Source organism: Myxine glutinosa, chromosome 2 (genome assembly GCF_964187855.1).
Source record: "Myxine glutinosa chromosome 2, kmMyxGlut1.1, whole genome shotgun sequence".
Taxonomy (NCBI): domain Eukaryota; kingdom Metazoa; phylum Chordata; class Myxini; order Myxiniformes; family Myxinidae; genus Myxine; species Myxine glutinosa.
In genome coordinates, this window is record NC_136262.1 from 34091221 (window position 1) to 34105499 (window position 14279).

General features: G+C 46.3%; 1 protein-coding gene and 1 long non-coding RNA gene across 2 annotated transcripts in view; both read left to right on the forward strand.

Annotated features, from left to right (window-relative positions):
• Nucleotides 1-14279, forward strand: part of LOC137422652 (uncharacterized) — a 1758619-nt gene that overhangs the window by 1185161 nt on the left and 559179 nt on the right. The window lies entirely within an intron of this gene.
• The window catches only part of LOC137421887 (netrin receptor UNC5B), a 38597-nt gene that overhangs the window by 21927 nt on the left and 2391 nt on the right, over nucleotides 1-14279 (forward strand). The window contains exons 8-17 of the mRNA XM_068108389.2: nucleotides 1-139; nucleotides 672-704; nucleotides 1053-1244; nucleotides 4282-4479; nucleotides 4650-4725; nucleotides 6789-6954; nucleotides 7413-7745; nucleotides 7946-8092; nucleotides 8354-8563; nucleotides 9778-9962. The exon at nucleotides 1-139 is cut by the window's left edge and continues 29 nt beyond it. Coding sequence (XP_067964490.2) covers nucleotides 1-139; nucleotides 672-704; nucleotides 1053-1244; nucleotides 4282-4479; nucleotides 4650-4725; nucleotides 6789-6954; nucleotides 7413-7745; nucleotides 7946-8092; nucleotides 8354-8563; nucleotides 9778-9962 — 1679 coding nt within the window. The remainder of the gene's footprint in view (nucleotides 140-671; nucleotides 705-1052; nucleotides 1245-4281; nucleotides 4480-4649; nucleotides 4726-6788; nucleotides 6955-7412; nucleotides 7746-7945; nucleotides 8093-8353; nucleotides 8564-9777; nucleotides 9963-14279) is intronic.

Consider the following 14279-nt stretch of genomic DNA (forward strand, 5'->3'; position numbering starts at 1 on the left):
TGGTCTGCCTGTGGCCCGGACTGCACCCAGTGGCGGCGCAGAGAATGTGACTCTCCTGCTCCTTGGGGTGGAGGGAAGCTCTGTCCGGGACCCCTTCTCACTGCTCAGAATTGCACCGGAGGGTTGTGTACACGACCAGGTAACCTCCACCTGCCTATCTCCATAACTTTTCTATACCTTCATCCTTTTCGCTCTTTGCTTGTTTCCCATGAAGAAGAAGCCCACTCAAAATGGTCTGTTTATTTCACCTTTTAAACCCACATGCTTGCATATTGATTTTGGGGTCGAAGGTCATTGTATTAGCTTGTAGAGAGGTATCATGTATAGGCCTATCTGTTTCACTTTGACTTTCTCCCTATTCTCAGCTGAACTCACGACATTGTTCTCCCGCCCAATTACTCCCCCAAGGCCCGTCTCTTCGATCACACCTCCTTCAGCCCCCTATTAATGATATAAATCAGTAATCCCTGAGTTGTCGTTCTATTGCAAGTACCTAAGAAGTAGGAACACACCCCTGTCCACATGACAATATCACAGCAGTCCTGTTATTGATTTTTATCAATGGCGTCTATCTAAGCAAGCTAATAAGACCACATTTTCTTGCATATCTATAATCCGGATATGGTTTTGTTGTCGACCCTTATTCGTTGCCCTCCATAATCTTTTTCCAGGTTCTCCAAGCATTCAGGAGCGGGAGATGGAAGGTACTCGTATTTACTTGCACTCGTACTTTACCTTTATGACTGTTATCTTCGAACCTTTCTGTGACCGTACTGCGGACAATGTTAACATCATGTCACATAAAACGTCACAGCGTAGGACATGGGAAGAGAAATACGATTTGAGTGTTTGTGGTGGTTCAATGGACTCTGGATAATGAGAAAAACTCAAATCAATAGGGAAGTGAGGATTTCAAACGGGCCTTTTGTTAACCTGTCAAGCAGAGCTTGTGCACGACGGCCTCTGATGGCTGAGATGATTTAGGAAGTAAATCTAATACATGTCACCCCCCTAATAAACATCCTTCCACCCAATCTTCCTTTTATTCCCAGCATCTCCTCCTGTACGAGGCGGTGACGTGCTGTACCTGGGGGTCGCGGGCACCTTGGGGGTGATGCTGGCAGTGGGTGCTTCGCTGGGCGTGTTGCTTTATCGCCGAGGGGGAGGTCCTCAAGGTGGGGGATCCCGCCGAGGGCTAGGCAGGGGGGGCTTCCTCACCGTCAATGTGAAGAACTTGAGACAAGGTGAGGGATTCAATTCGTTCTTTTCAGACAAATTAGAGCAACTCTTGGTTTTGAAGTCTAGTCCATCCTGGGAGGGTGAAGCTAAGAAGCAACCGGACTCAGTGGTGGGGAAGGTGTATAGCAGGGTCCTGGGCATGTACCCATCTTACTATAAATCACCAAATGTCCGTCCGTCTGTCTGTCCGCCCGTCCGTCCGTTCCCAGGTACCGCAAAAACGGCTGAACCGATCGCAACGATATTTTGGGTGGGTAATCCTGGGACCCCCTGGAGTAAAATAGGCTATATTGTTTTTCCAATTCCAGCTTTGGTCTCCAGCATTTTCAGGTTTGGACTCCCGCCTAACGTTATTTTCCCGGGTGCCGCACAAACGGCTGCACCGATCGCAACGATACACCTCCATGCCCGTGGGATTCCCACGGGTGGCCCCACTAGCAATAAGATAATAGCAAACTCGTAAACTCATATATGACATAATGTTTCATCCTCACTGGACTCTTTTAATTTCAAATATTTGCTTCCACGGTAAGAGTTAATTTACAAGGATAGCTCGTCATGTACATGTCAAATCGAGATTTACTATAATTATTTATATATAAAAATCCAGCGTCGGCCAGGAAAAGTTTTTGGCCTAAGTCTGTCATAAACTGCCTGCGGTTAGGGTGCTGGCATTGGGATCCTAGGATCCTGGGTTCGAAACCCGGTCGATCGCTGAATTAACGTCAGGGGGGTTGACTCAGCCTGTCATCCTTCCGAGGTCCACAAATTGAGCACCAGTTCACTGGTAATTTCCTGTGTGTCGCAAGAGGTGACTAACAGGGCTGGCGGCAGGAAGGGCATCCGGCTGTAAATCATTGCTTCAAAAAGGGGACCACGGTGCCCGAAAAAGGCCAACCCCTGCTCTCCAGGGAAAAATGGCCTCGAAACGTGGTTCTAAAGGTGGTTCTGTCATAAACCACCTGACTAAGTCTGATGTTTGGGCAGGAATTTGTAATTTTCCAGTGATAAGTCGACTCCTCTTTACCAAAAACTCCCCTGGAATCTTTATGGTCCACTAATTTTTTATTTTTTTTGTATACAAGATCGAGGCTCGTGAAAGAGCTAAAATAAACCACACAAAAAGTCAAACCGACACATAAAACACAAAATAAGGGGAGCGGTAGACAAGATGGGGAGAGAGGGGGAAGGACACAAACGCAACATTTGAGAGCAGGGACGTCGAGATAAATGAGGGGAGGGGGAGGGCTTGGGGGGAGGTGGGAGTGGTATAAAACATATGAACACTGCAAGGACTCCCAGGAAAGAAGTTGGAATTTCAAAAAAAAAAGTGTATCTGGGGTGAATTAGCGGGGGGTAGAAAACATCAAGGTTTTGGATGAGGGAAGATAAGAGATGGTGGTGAACAGCTGTTTTAAAGACCTGGAGGGAGGAGTGGGATTGAAGGGAGTGGGGGAGTTTGTTCCAGAGGCGGGTGAAAAGGGGAATGAAAGAGTGAAGGTGAGCAGAGAGCTTAGATTTTGGCAGTTTAACCATAAGAGGGTTGCAGGCAGATCTTGTGTAGGAATATTTGGGGGACAGAGCACAGAGAGAGCTGGGGGAGCAAGGCCGGAGAGGAGTCGGTAGAAGACAGAAAGACCACCAACCTGCCTGTGGTGAGTGAGTGAAAGGCCCATGGAGTTAGCTTCATCGCAGGAGATTCCAATTATTCTGAAAGCTTTGGTTTCAACAGCGTGAAGCCGAGCTAGGTGTGAGGCAGGAGCACCGGCCCAGAGGGGGGAACAGTATTCCATTGAGCTGCGGATGAAAGCCTTGTATGTGGTGAGGAGCTCAGGTGTGCCAAGGAAGGACTTCGCACGACAGAGGATGCCCAGTCGGCGACTGGATTTGGAGGCCAGCTTGGAAATGTGGTTTTCTCAAGAAAGATCATGGCAGATAGTGAGACCCAAAAGCTTGAGCGACAGAACTTCTTGGAGAGGATTGTTCAGAAAGTAGATGGGAGGGTTTTCCAGTTGGTCTTTTCGGAGAGACAAGTAAGAGTGTGAGATTTGTCAGGATTGAAAGACATGTTCCACTTGTTTGACCAGTCTGTGATTTTGTCCAGGTCTGCAGAGAGTGAGGAGGCTGCAGACTGCCGATCTGAGGGATGAGGAATGGAGCGGTAGAGAGTGGAGTCATCAGCAAAGAGATAGAGAGGATTTTCCAGAGAGTCTGAGAGATCATTGATGAAGACAAGAAATAGCACAGGGCCCAGAACACTACCTTGGGGAACTCCAGCCTGAACAGGAAGGGGAGATGAGAGAAATCCATTCAGGGCCACACGTTGCCTACGACAAGAGAGGAAGTCCGCAACCCATGAGTGGAGATTTCCATGGATACCATAGGAGAGTTTGGTGAGCAGAGCTGGGTGCCAGACCGTATCGAAGGCACGTGATATGTCAAGGGAGACAGCTCTGATTTCCTGTTTGGCATTGAGGACCTCCATCCATTGTTGAGACAGCAGAATGAAATGCATTAATGCTGGTAGTTGAGACACCCAACATACCGTCCGTCCGAGGGATGGTGCACTTTGTTTCTGATGTGACGCCTTGTCTGCGAAAGACCCCTCTGACGGTTTGTAGTCAGGTTGTGAAGCAAACCTGTTCAAGACCGTTCAAAGGTAATTGCACTACATCCGCACCATCACGTCAGGCCAACATAGACCAAAGTACATAGTCATACAAAGCTTGTCTACACGTACCCCTTAGCCCTTTGGACAAAATTCATGGTCATAAATAAACATCACCAGCAAGACAAAACAAACTTTGATATGCCAGGCTTTTGTGAAGGCCTACATACTGTTATACTGCACAATGCATGATGGATACTGTTTCGCAAATGTTTGATTTGAATAACCCTACCTGTCATGAATGACATCAGACTAACAGAAATCGTGGATGGAGATTGTTAATGCTTGGAACCATTGAATTGCCATAAAATTGCCATATTTAAATATCTTCCTATGGTGTTCCTTTGTAACCACGATTATTGTTTTATCTCCAGCTCAAGTATCCACAGCTCTGCCTCCACCACTAGGCCTTGCTTCCAAATTAGCACCGCCTGATCTTTCTCCAACCACCTCATGGCCTCATCTTCCGATTCCTCGACCTGCCCCCATCTCCACAGCCTGGCCACCTCCACCATCCTGCATTTCAGGGTCATTCACCTGCCTTGGAGGACGCCTTAGTATACCAGAAGCAGGTAAGATGGCTAGGCTCAGAGGTGTTGCATTGCTGTTGCCTTCTGTTGATATTGTTGCCAGTGCTACAATACTAAAAAGATCCTGGGAGGCTTTGAGGACTCCACAAGCGATGATCTGATCCGGCTGTAGTGTACCTGAATAATGCTGCAGCATTGTCACGTGTCCGCAGGTGTCAGCCTCACGGTACCACCTGGCGCTATTGCTCGTGGCCGTAAGCTGCAGGTGTTCCTCAGTCTTGGCCCACGGTACGTACACACCAAGTCTCCAACCTCTATGGGTTAAGAAATTGATTCATGTCTGTCCATCCGTCCATCTTATCAGTTTATGATCTGGGAAGAACCACCTTTAGAGGCCATTTTTCCCCGCAGAGCAGCAATGTGGTCCCCTTTTTGAAGCAATGTTTTACGGCCGGATGCCCTTCCTGCCGCCAACCCTGTTAGTCACCTTTAACGACAAACAGGGATTTACCAGTGAACTGGTCCTCAATTTGCAGACCTCGGAAGGATGACAGGCTGAGACAACCCCCCTGGCGTTAATTCAGCAATCGACCGGGATTCAAACCCATGATCCCATGCCAGCACCCTAACCGCTAAGCCAACACCAGGCTACAGTTTATGATCTAGGAATAGTTTATTTAAATTGAATGCTATATTTTGAACACGAATAGAAAGAAAAGTTCCTCTTTTTTTTTTACCGTACTTTGGCTTTGAATTTGTCCCGATCACACATGTGCACAGAGGAGTGAGATTATATTTTTACTTTGTCTGCCTGGCAGTGAAAGACAACTGAAAATCATTCCAAACAGGAATCTTACTGTTGTTAAGGTCGTCATGAAGGACATACCGTATAAAACAGGAACAAAGAACTCATGTAACATGTTAGATCGGGTGATTTCGTAGCCGCTGGAGAAAAAAGTGGTAAAACCCAGAATTAATTTATTTATATACCCTTAAACCTCTTCAAACCTTCATTTAAATTGAAGTATATACTTGAAGACTGCAGAACACAAATCACCTCCATAATACTTCCAAGAACCATGTGCAGTATATCAATATATAGCACGAGAGGGCGTGTCATGTGAGAGGGGCAGTATCACGGTGAAGAAGACTCTGCCAATATTTAAATCAATGGCCTATAATTTTTAATTTAAGAACGATGTAAGTTTGATGCTAATTGATGCTGCGTTCTATGGTGATCAATAAAGCCTCCATCATCTGAACTGCGACTTAACGTCATCTTCTTACAGTGCATAAGGGTGGGGTACAGCATAAGACTGCTTCGGTCACACTAAACTTCCAGATTTCTTTTAACGATCTTTAATATCGTAATTTTTTTTAAATTGAAATACTTGAACACTTGGTGAAGCCCCATCTAGGAAGCCTCCAGCCGCCATAGCCTGAGAGTAAAGACGAGCGGAGGTAAGATAGTATTTAGGCAGGTAGGGGTCTCTTTCACTCAGAGACTAGTTAATGCATGGAATGGTCTCCCTGGAAAGGTCGTAGCAGCAGAAACAGTAGATAAGTTTAAATTGCAATTGGATCGGTTCCTAGAATCATTGGAGATAGGAGGGTAGAGGGATATTGGGGGGACCTTTAGTTCGCTCGAGTATGAATGGCTGATTGTGCGCATCTGTGCGGAGTGTTGTCTGTGGGGGTGTCTTTAAGGGGGTAGTGTATGGTTGATGGTGTGTATTTTTCACCAAGAACTACCTTCACACACTTACACCCCCCCCCCCTCTCGAAAAAAAACAAAAAAAATTCCTTTTAAATTTATTTATTTAAACACTGTCATTAAAATACAGTAAATCCATTTCCCCCATTTTTATTTTGACATCCTTGGGATATCCCACATTCCTCCAATGCAATTGTGTCGTTTTGATGGATAAAATTGTTCTGGTGTTGATGTGGCACAACCATGATGGACCGAATGGTCTTCTCCTGCATCTAGTTTCCTTGTGTAACACTGCATAGGGTACCGTATTATATGAACTCTCCAGTTATATAAGTATTTGTACCTATCTCTTGGTCTGCGGCCATATAATTGAGGCCCAAATGTAGTCCCTTATCTGAGATTCCAGATGGAGGTTCCGCTTTTTGACCCAATCACATCTTCAGTCATCTGGCTCAGCTTTATACCCCGATGTAAGACCCATACATCATTATCCTTAAGCTGCAAACCACCAGTGATCATACACCGCGCCAAACATGCTCAATACAAGCAATAGTGAATGTAGGAGCATATGATCCACAAGACTGGTATCCACATTTTTTTTTCCATGCCTGCTTTCTTTCTGTCCTGAATACCATAGACCTGACCAATCCTCTGGTGAAGTGTTACTGGCTCCCTGCGTGACGTGCGGCCCACCGCTAATGCAGTTGGCACGCCCAGCCGTGCTGTCTCTACCCCTGGCCACCCATCCCAGTCTTCCATGGGATATTCGGATTAAAGGACAAAGGACAGATGGGACATGGGAGGCAAGCTTGTTCTCACCGCCGCGTTCTTTGGCCTGTTATCGTGTATTTCTAAACTTTTAATTTCCTTCTGCCGTTCATATCATTGAGTACCTGGAGATGGAATGCAAAGCAAACAAAGGAGTCCAAATTGCATTCCAGTAATGATGTCTTAGCTTGTGCTAATGTTCTAGGCTGGCATGATCATTCCGTACACCAGTAATCTGATAGACCCAGGTATTGATGTGCTCTCTTGTTCAGAGGGAAATGTCACAGGTCATCAAGTCAGGAGCCTGTTAAATGTGGCTGCTGATTTGTGTAATAGACAAGACTCAGATGTCATAATGGTCTTTTTAAGGCCATAAACTCATTTAATGCCATTACTAATATATTCCTGATTTGGAGATAAATATAAGCGCCAGAATCGCATGAGATATTTGAAATGAATTTTTAACTACTTCCTATTTCCTGTAATTTTGCAGGACCTGCTGTCAATGGCCGAGCAGACGGTCGTCCCCTCCATCGGCTGCCACTTCACTCCAACAGACCTCATATACTCCAGTGCCTCACCGACCCCCTACGCACACATCCTCACCCCTTCTCTTGGCTCCTTCATTGTAACGGGTTTCTCGGAGAGCCGGACAGCTGCGGTGCGATTGAAACTGGCGGCTTTTGGGGCAACCGTGCCCACATCCTATCAGGGAACCTGGCAGGAAGGGATGGAGACACTGGGTAATCCCAGTGGGAGTGTGGAGAGCCATTGTGTTTATGAGCTGCGAGTGTACTGCATCCGAGACCTACCTGATGCGCTTGGGGTAAGAGGAAAGGGAATACAAAATGGACGTTAAAAACATCGGCCGAGTGCGTTTTTAAATTTCCGGCTGTAAATGCCAGCACAAGTGCTGCTCCACAAGCGACGAGATGAAATCTATTGTCCTGTTGACAACCGTCCGTGACCTGGAGCAAAATGAAGTGGCAACAGTAGCTTTTCATAGGCAACCATTCTCACTTGCAGGAGGTAATGCAGGCCGAGTGCGCCCGTGGTGGGAGTATGGTCGACGAACCACGGTCTCTGACGTTCCAAAACTCGAGTCAACCAATGCGTCTCTCCCTTCACGATATTGACCCACCTTGGTGCGTCTCTCCAGCTTTGAAGTTTCTGGTAGGTGCGAAACAGAAGGAAAGGGAATACAAGACATCTCAAGGATGATAAAATGAAATTGGATGCACCGGAGATCAATTTGGAGTGTCATAGCAAAGGGGTTGAATACTTATTGTCTCAAAACATTTCGGCTTTTCTTTTTGAATAAATTTGTAAAAAAATTCTCAAAAAAAAAATCCACTTTGGCAGCTTACACATTTTTCGCATTCGCAGGTCCAGTTTTCCAGTCTAACTCTGCCACTCTACTCAATCCCTGCACAGGAAATCCCTTTTGATGAGATCTGGACGGCACAGAGCACGGCTCCATGTGGGGAGTTTCGATTACTCCGTGCAAGCGGTGAAGCGTCTCGGAAACTGGGAGCCACCAACTCCTGTGGAGACCCCGAGAATGGCGATGGCCTGGAGCTCAGCTGTCGGCTGTGCGTGCGGCAGGTGGAGGGTCAAGGCGAGATCATCAACATCTGCATCGAGGTACGATGCATTCGTTACCTGTCCACTGTGCTGTTTGCTACTTATTGTACAGTATTACACAATGGTACTCTGATTGTATTAGAAGGTTCTCGATTGGTACTGAAAATTGCTGTACCGTACCAATTGGTGTTTTGATGCCGTTAATAGATTATTATTATTATTATTATTATTATTATTATTATTATTATTTTGTATACAAGATCGAGGCTCGTGTAAGAACTAACATTAATCACAAAAATACAAACTGACACATAAAACATATGATAAAAGGAGCGGGAGACAAGATGGGGAGAGAGAGGGAAGCACACAAGCACAACAGTAGAGAACAAGGACATCGGGAGATCTGTGGGAGGGAGAGGGCTTGGGGAGAGGAGGCATGGGAAGGAATGGGAGGATGGGAGAGGTATAAAATACATGGACACTGCTGGGACTTCCAGGAAAAAAGTCTGAATTTCAAAAAAGTGGATCTGGGGTGAATTACCGGGGGTAGAAAAGATCAAGGTTTTGGATGGGGGAAGATAAGAGATGGTGGTGAACAGCTGTTTTAAAGACCCGGAGGGAGGAGTGGGATTGAAGGGAGTGGGGGAGTTTGTTCCAGAGGCGGGAGAAAAGAGGAATGAAAGAGTGAAGGTGAGCAGAGAGTCTTGATTTTGGCAATTTTACCATAAGAGGGTTGCTGGCAGATCTTGTGCGACTTGTAGGAATATTTGGGGGAAAGAGCACAGAGAGAGCTGGAGGAGCAAGGCCGGAGAGGTTTAGTGCAAAAGTCAAAATAGGCAAAAGTACTGGGCAGTATAGTACTTGATGTTAGGTTTGCAATCAGTTGTTTAGGGGATTGGGTAGGGGGGGAGGAGGAGGGAAGTCTGCACCACATCCTCACAATTCCCTGCCGTGTTGTTGTTTATATTATGCCAGTGTTTCGGATTGTCAGAGGAAGTACAAATTTTCTGAACAAGTAAACTAATTGGTATCTTAATCCTTTGAAGAAGTATTATTTTAAAATCTCTTCAAGCCATTTATTGCTCAAGGCATTGGTGGAAACCCTGGTCCATTTCCTGACAAGGCAGCCTCCTGACCAAGTGGCAGGACATAATAGGATGGCTTCACCTGTCGGGGCTCCCAAAGACCAATGGGTTATATCTAACGACTCACACCTTGGCTCCATCATGAGTTGAAACTTCACCTTGACTCTTTTTGCTTTCTCTCATTCACAGCCATTTCCTCCCAGCCCTCTTCCACCTCCACCACCACCCCCGCCACCTCCCCTCATACAAGAGGGACTCGGTGCCTTCATGCTCCCGCTGGGCATCCGTGAACGAATCTGCCAAGCGTTGGACGCACCAACCGCTAGATGTCCTGACGGTTGGAGGGCTCTCGCTGCTGGCCTGCAGCTTGACAGGTATATCAGCATCACACCGGAATGAAAACGGTACGGCTAATGTAAGACATTTGTTGCACAATCCCTTTGGTAAGATATGGATGGCACAGAGAGGAAGAAGAAGCTGTTGCGAAGTTGATCAGCATGATTGGCGTTATCGGGGAAATTGTCCGAGTCGAACTTGAATCGCAGTATTTGCTTCTGAGCTTCTGCATATGAAAATGCTTTGTGGTTTCATTTCGTAAAGCTGTGTGTGTGTATGTGTTGTTTTAAAAAAAAAATAGCAATCACCATTTCTCGAAAAATATAATTAGCCATGTGCCTCTGCCAAGAGCTGTCGACGGCAGCCGAACGTGTTAGCACAAGGTGTCACCGTGCGACGTACAGCAGGCGGGACAACGATGAGCAGTCCCCAACACCTCCGTTGTGAGAGGTCTAAATGTAACAAGATGATCTGCTCAAGGCTGGCATTCCACAGACAGTCTGATCTGCGCGTGAATATTTGTCCCTGAACCGTCCCACTCATCCAGAAGGGATGTCGACTTACGTACGATATGAAATCCTTCTTTTTTTTCCCCCAAAGCTAATTATTTGCATCTTAAGACATTTGCCCAAGCCAAAAATCTTTCTCGTTTCGATTATAAAGATAAAAGGTTTTACATAACGTGGACAGTCTTTCCCTTTCAGATATAATTTTACATTTATTGTAAACCACCACAAACCCAAATGACACGTCTCCGCAACTGATCACCGATGGGGAGTAACGTGAGATTGCACAGAATCCGTCCAACGACTTCATTTGCACCTTCAACAGTTCCGATTCAAACAGGAAAATAGAAATGCTGAGGGGTCAGCCAGTGCCAAGTTTATGTTTTCAATGGATGCTCACAGCACAAGCACCATATGCCGAGGCCGGAGCTCATAGCAAAAGCTCCATTCATCTCCTAAAAACGTAATTTCCTCCCTTAACTAAACATATTCAATTGCTTTGCCATTTGTCAATCTACCTTTCTCCCCCCCCCCCCCCCCCCCCCGCGCCCCCACTCACCCCTGCTGCTCCAATATCTTCCATGCTCTCCTTTATCATTTTATCATACTTATGTCCCCCCTTGTGTCTTCTTTTTCTCTGTTTTTATTTTCTCAATTTAGCCCTCTGTGCATACATAATAAATAGATGGGCCATAATCCTGACAAACTACCACCAAGCTCCTTTGCATAACAAGAGGTCACCCTTTACCTGGATTTAAGCTAGCTGTCTCAAGTGCTTGTATCTATAGATACAGTGCCTTCGGAAAGTATTCACACCCCTTGACTTTTTCCACATTTTGTTGTTACAGCCTGAACTTAAAATTGATTAAATTGAGATATTTTGTCGCTGATCTACACATAATGCCCCACAATGCCAAAGTGGATTTTTTTTTGAGAATTCTTTTACAAATTTATTCAAAAAGAAAAGCTGAAATGTCTTGAGACAATAAGTATTCAACCCCTTTGCTATGACACTCCAAATTGAGCTCAGGTGCATCCAATTTCATTTTATCATCCTTGAGATGTCTTTACAACTTGATTGGAGTTCACCTGTGGCCAATTCAATTGATTGGACATAATTTAGAAAGAAACACACCTTTCTGCATAAGGTCCCCCTGTTGCCAATGCATGACAGATCAGAAATTCTACTATCAAGTCCATGGAACTATCCGTAGAACTCCGAGATAGAAGTGAGGAGGCATAGATCTGGGGAAGGGTATAAAACAATTTCTAGCGTGATGAAAGTTCCCAGGAGCACAGTGAGCTCCATCATTGGGAAATGGAAAGAATTTGGAACTACCCAGACTTCCTAGACCTGGCCGTCCGACCAAACTGAGGAACCGGGCAAGAAGGACCTTGGTCAGGGAGGTGACTAAAAACCCAATGACCATTGACAGAACTACAGAGTTCCTTGACTGAGATGGGAGAATCTGCCAGGAGGACAACAGTCTCTGCAGCACTTCACAAATCTAGGCTTTATGACAGAATGGCCAGACAGAAGCCACTCCTGAGAAAAAGGCACATGACAGCACGCCGGGAGTTTGCCAAAAGGCACGTGAAAGACTCAGAGAGCATGGGGCAAAATATTGTCGTGTGGACGGCTCTATTAAAACAGAGCACACCACGGATGACCAATTGAGCTTTAATTTGAGGCGTTATCAAATACGGACGTCACTATATATGTGGGGGGGGGGGGGGGGGGGAAGAAGAAGAAGAGGCCGGCAGCTTTCACCTGACGCGATCCAAGCAGTCTTCAACCTGCAGGAAATAAACTCAACAAACACGGAATTATATGTAGAAAAATAATAGATTTATTTTACGGAACCCGAGAACAATGAAACTAAAACCCCCTAATGAGCGCTCCTCCACCAGACGTCAACAACAAACAAGAGAGGATATAAATGAAAAGAACCGTTGTGTTTGTGTTTGTGCTGGTCTTAGCTCTGTGAGTCGTCTGCAGTCATCCAGGCCCCAAGCGTGCAAGCCCGCCGCAGCACTGGTGTGGGCAGGAAGAAAGCCGCCGTCCACCTGTCCGCACTCCACTGCCCCCACCGAGCCACTCGCTCGCCCCGGCCTCGTCTGCTGGCGTGCCACCGGCCTTCCGCGCGACTCGAACGGGTCGAGTGCAGTTCGCTCCTCCCGCCGTGCCTGGCTCTGTCCACGCAGAATCGCCCGCTTGGGTCCAGAACGGGAAGGGCAGGAGCGAAGAGATCAGAGGACAAGATCTTCCATAACGAGCAGGAACGAGAAGGGAAAATTTCGGTCAGCCAGTTGTTTTATTGGCCGTCTCGTGACGTCAGCTCTCTTTCTCTCCAATCAGTCCGTCACCTCTCGACTTCTCGAATGTCCTTCCCCCGTCAGTCCCTCACCATTGGCCGAGCGCTGCGCGCCCTCCTTCTCACATCATCGGTCAGTGGCCAACCAGTATGCCACTTCCTGCTCCCTTCCTTCCACCAATCTGAGGGAAGCTTCTTGTCAATCCTCCCATGGCCAATCACCAGTCCTTCCTTACTCTGCCAATCGGCGGCCTTCATCCTGCCTTGTCTCCCTATTGGTGGTGTCCTGTCCAATCGCTGCCCCTCTGGGCGTGTCCATTGCCTGCCTGCTCGATGTTCCATCGCCATGCCGGCGCAATGCGCAGGCGCTACCTGCCTGTTCTTCCGGTGAGTTTTATTGTAGGGGGGATTTAATTAGTGTGTGCGCTATTGGGCCTAACTAATGTCTTTGGTGCGTTGCCATACGGGACAAAGGATAAATCACAGAGGTTTGACTAACAAGGTAGTAGACAACATAATCCCTATAACTACTTAACATGCCCCATTCCCCGTAATGGGGACGAAGATACGCCTTAATCCGACATTCGGGCTAGACAGGTCCCTGCTTATGTACATCGAGATGGTTCTTCTTCTTTGCGACAGTCGGAGCATGATACCGACACGGATCTACCTCATCTATATATCACTCTACCCCAAAATTCATAACAATATTCTGTGGTCTGATGAGATGAAAATTTAACTATTTGGCCTGAATGCAAAGCACTACTTTACGTCTGGCGGAAACCGAGCACAGCTCATCACCCCTCTAATACCATCCCTACTGTGAAGCATGGTGGTGGCAACATGTTATGGGAATGCTTTTCAGCGGCAGGGACTGGGAGACTTGTAAGGATAGAGGGAACAATTAATGGAGCCAAATACAAGCAAATCCTTGAGGAGAACCTGCTTCAGAGTGTAAAAGACTCAGAAACTGTGGCGAAGATTTATGTTCCAACAGGCCAATGACCCCAAGCATGCAGCCAAAGCAAAACTGGATTGGCCTCAGCCCAAGAACGTGAAAGTCCTTGAGTGGCCCATCCAAAGCCCAGACTTGAATTCCATTGAGAATCTGTGGAAAGACAGGAAAATTGCTGTTCACCGTCGCTCCCCATCCAACTTCACAGAGCTTGAGCAAATCTGCCAAGCATGGGAGAAACTCCCCCAATCCAGATGTACAAAGCTAATACAGATATACCCAAGAAGACTGGAAGCTGTAATCGCTGCCAAAGGAGCTTCTACGAAGTATTGACTCGGGTCTGAAAACTTATGTAAATTACATATTTCTGTATTTAATTTTCAGTAAATTTGTAAAAATGTCGAAAAACATGTTTTTATTTTGTCGTTATTTTGTGTAGATCAGCGACAAATTATTTAAATTGAATCCATTTTAAACTCTGGCTGCAACACAACACAATGCGAAGGGGTGAAAAAGTCAAGGGGTGTGAATACTTTCTGAAGGCACTGTATATCATGTGGATTTACGAATCGATATTTA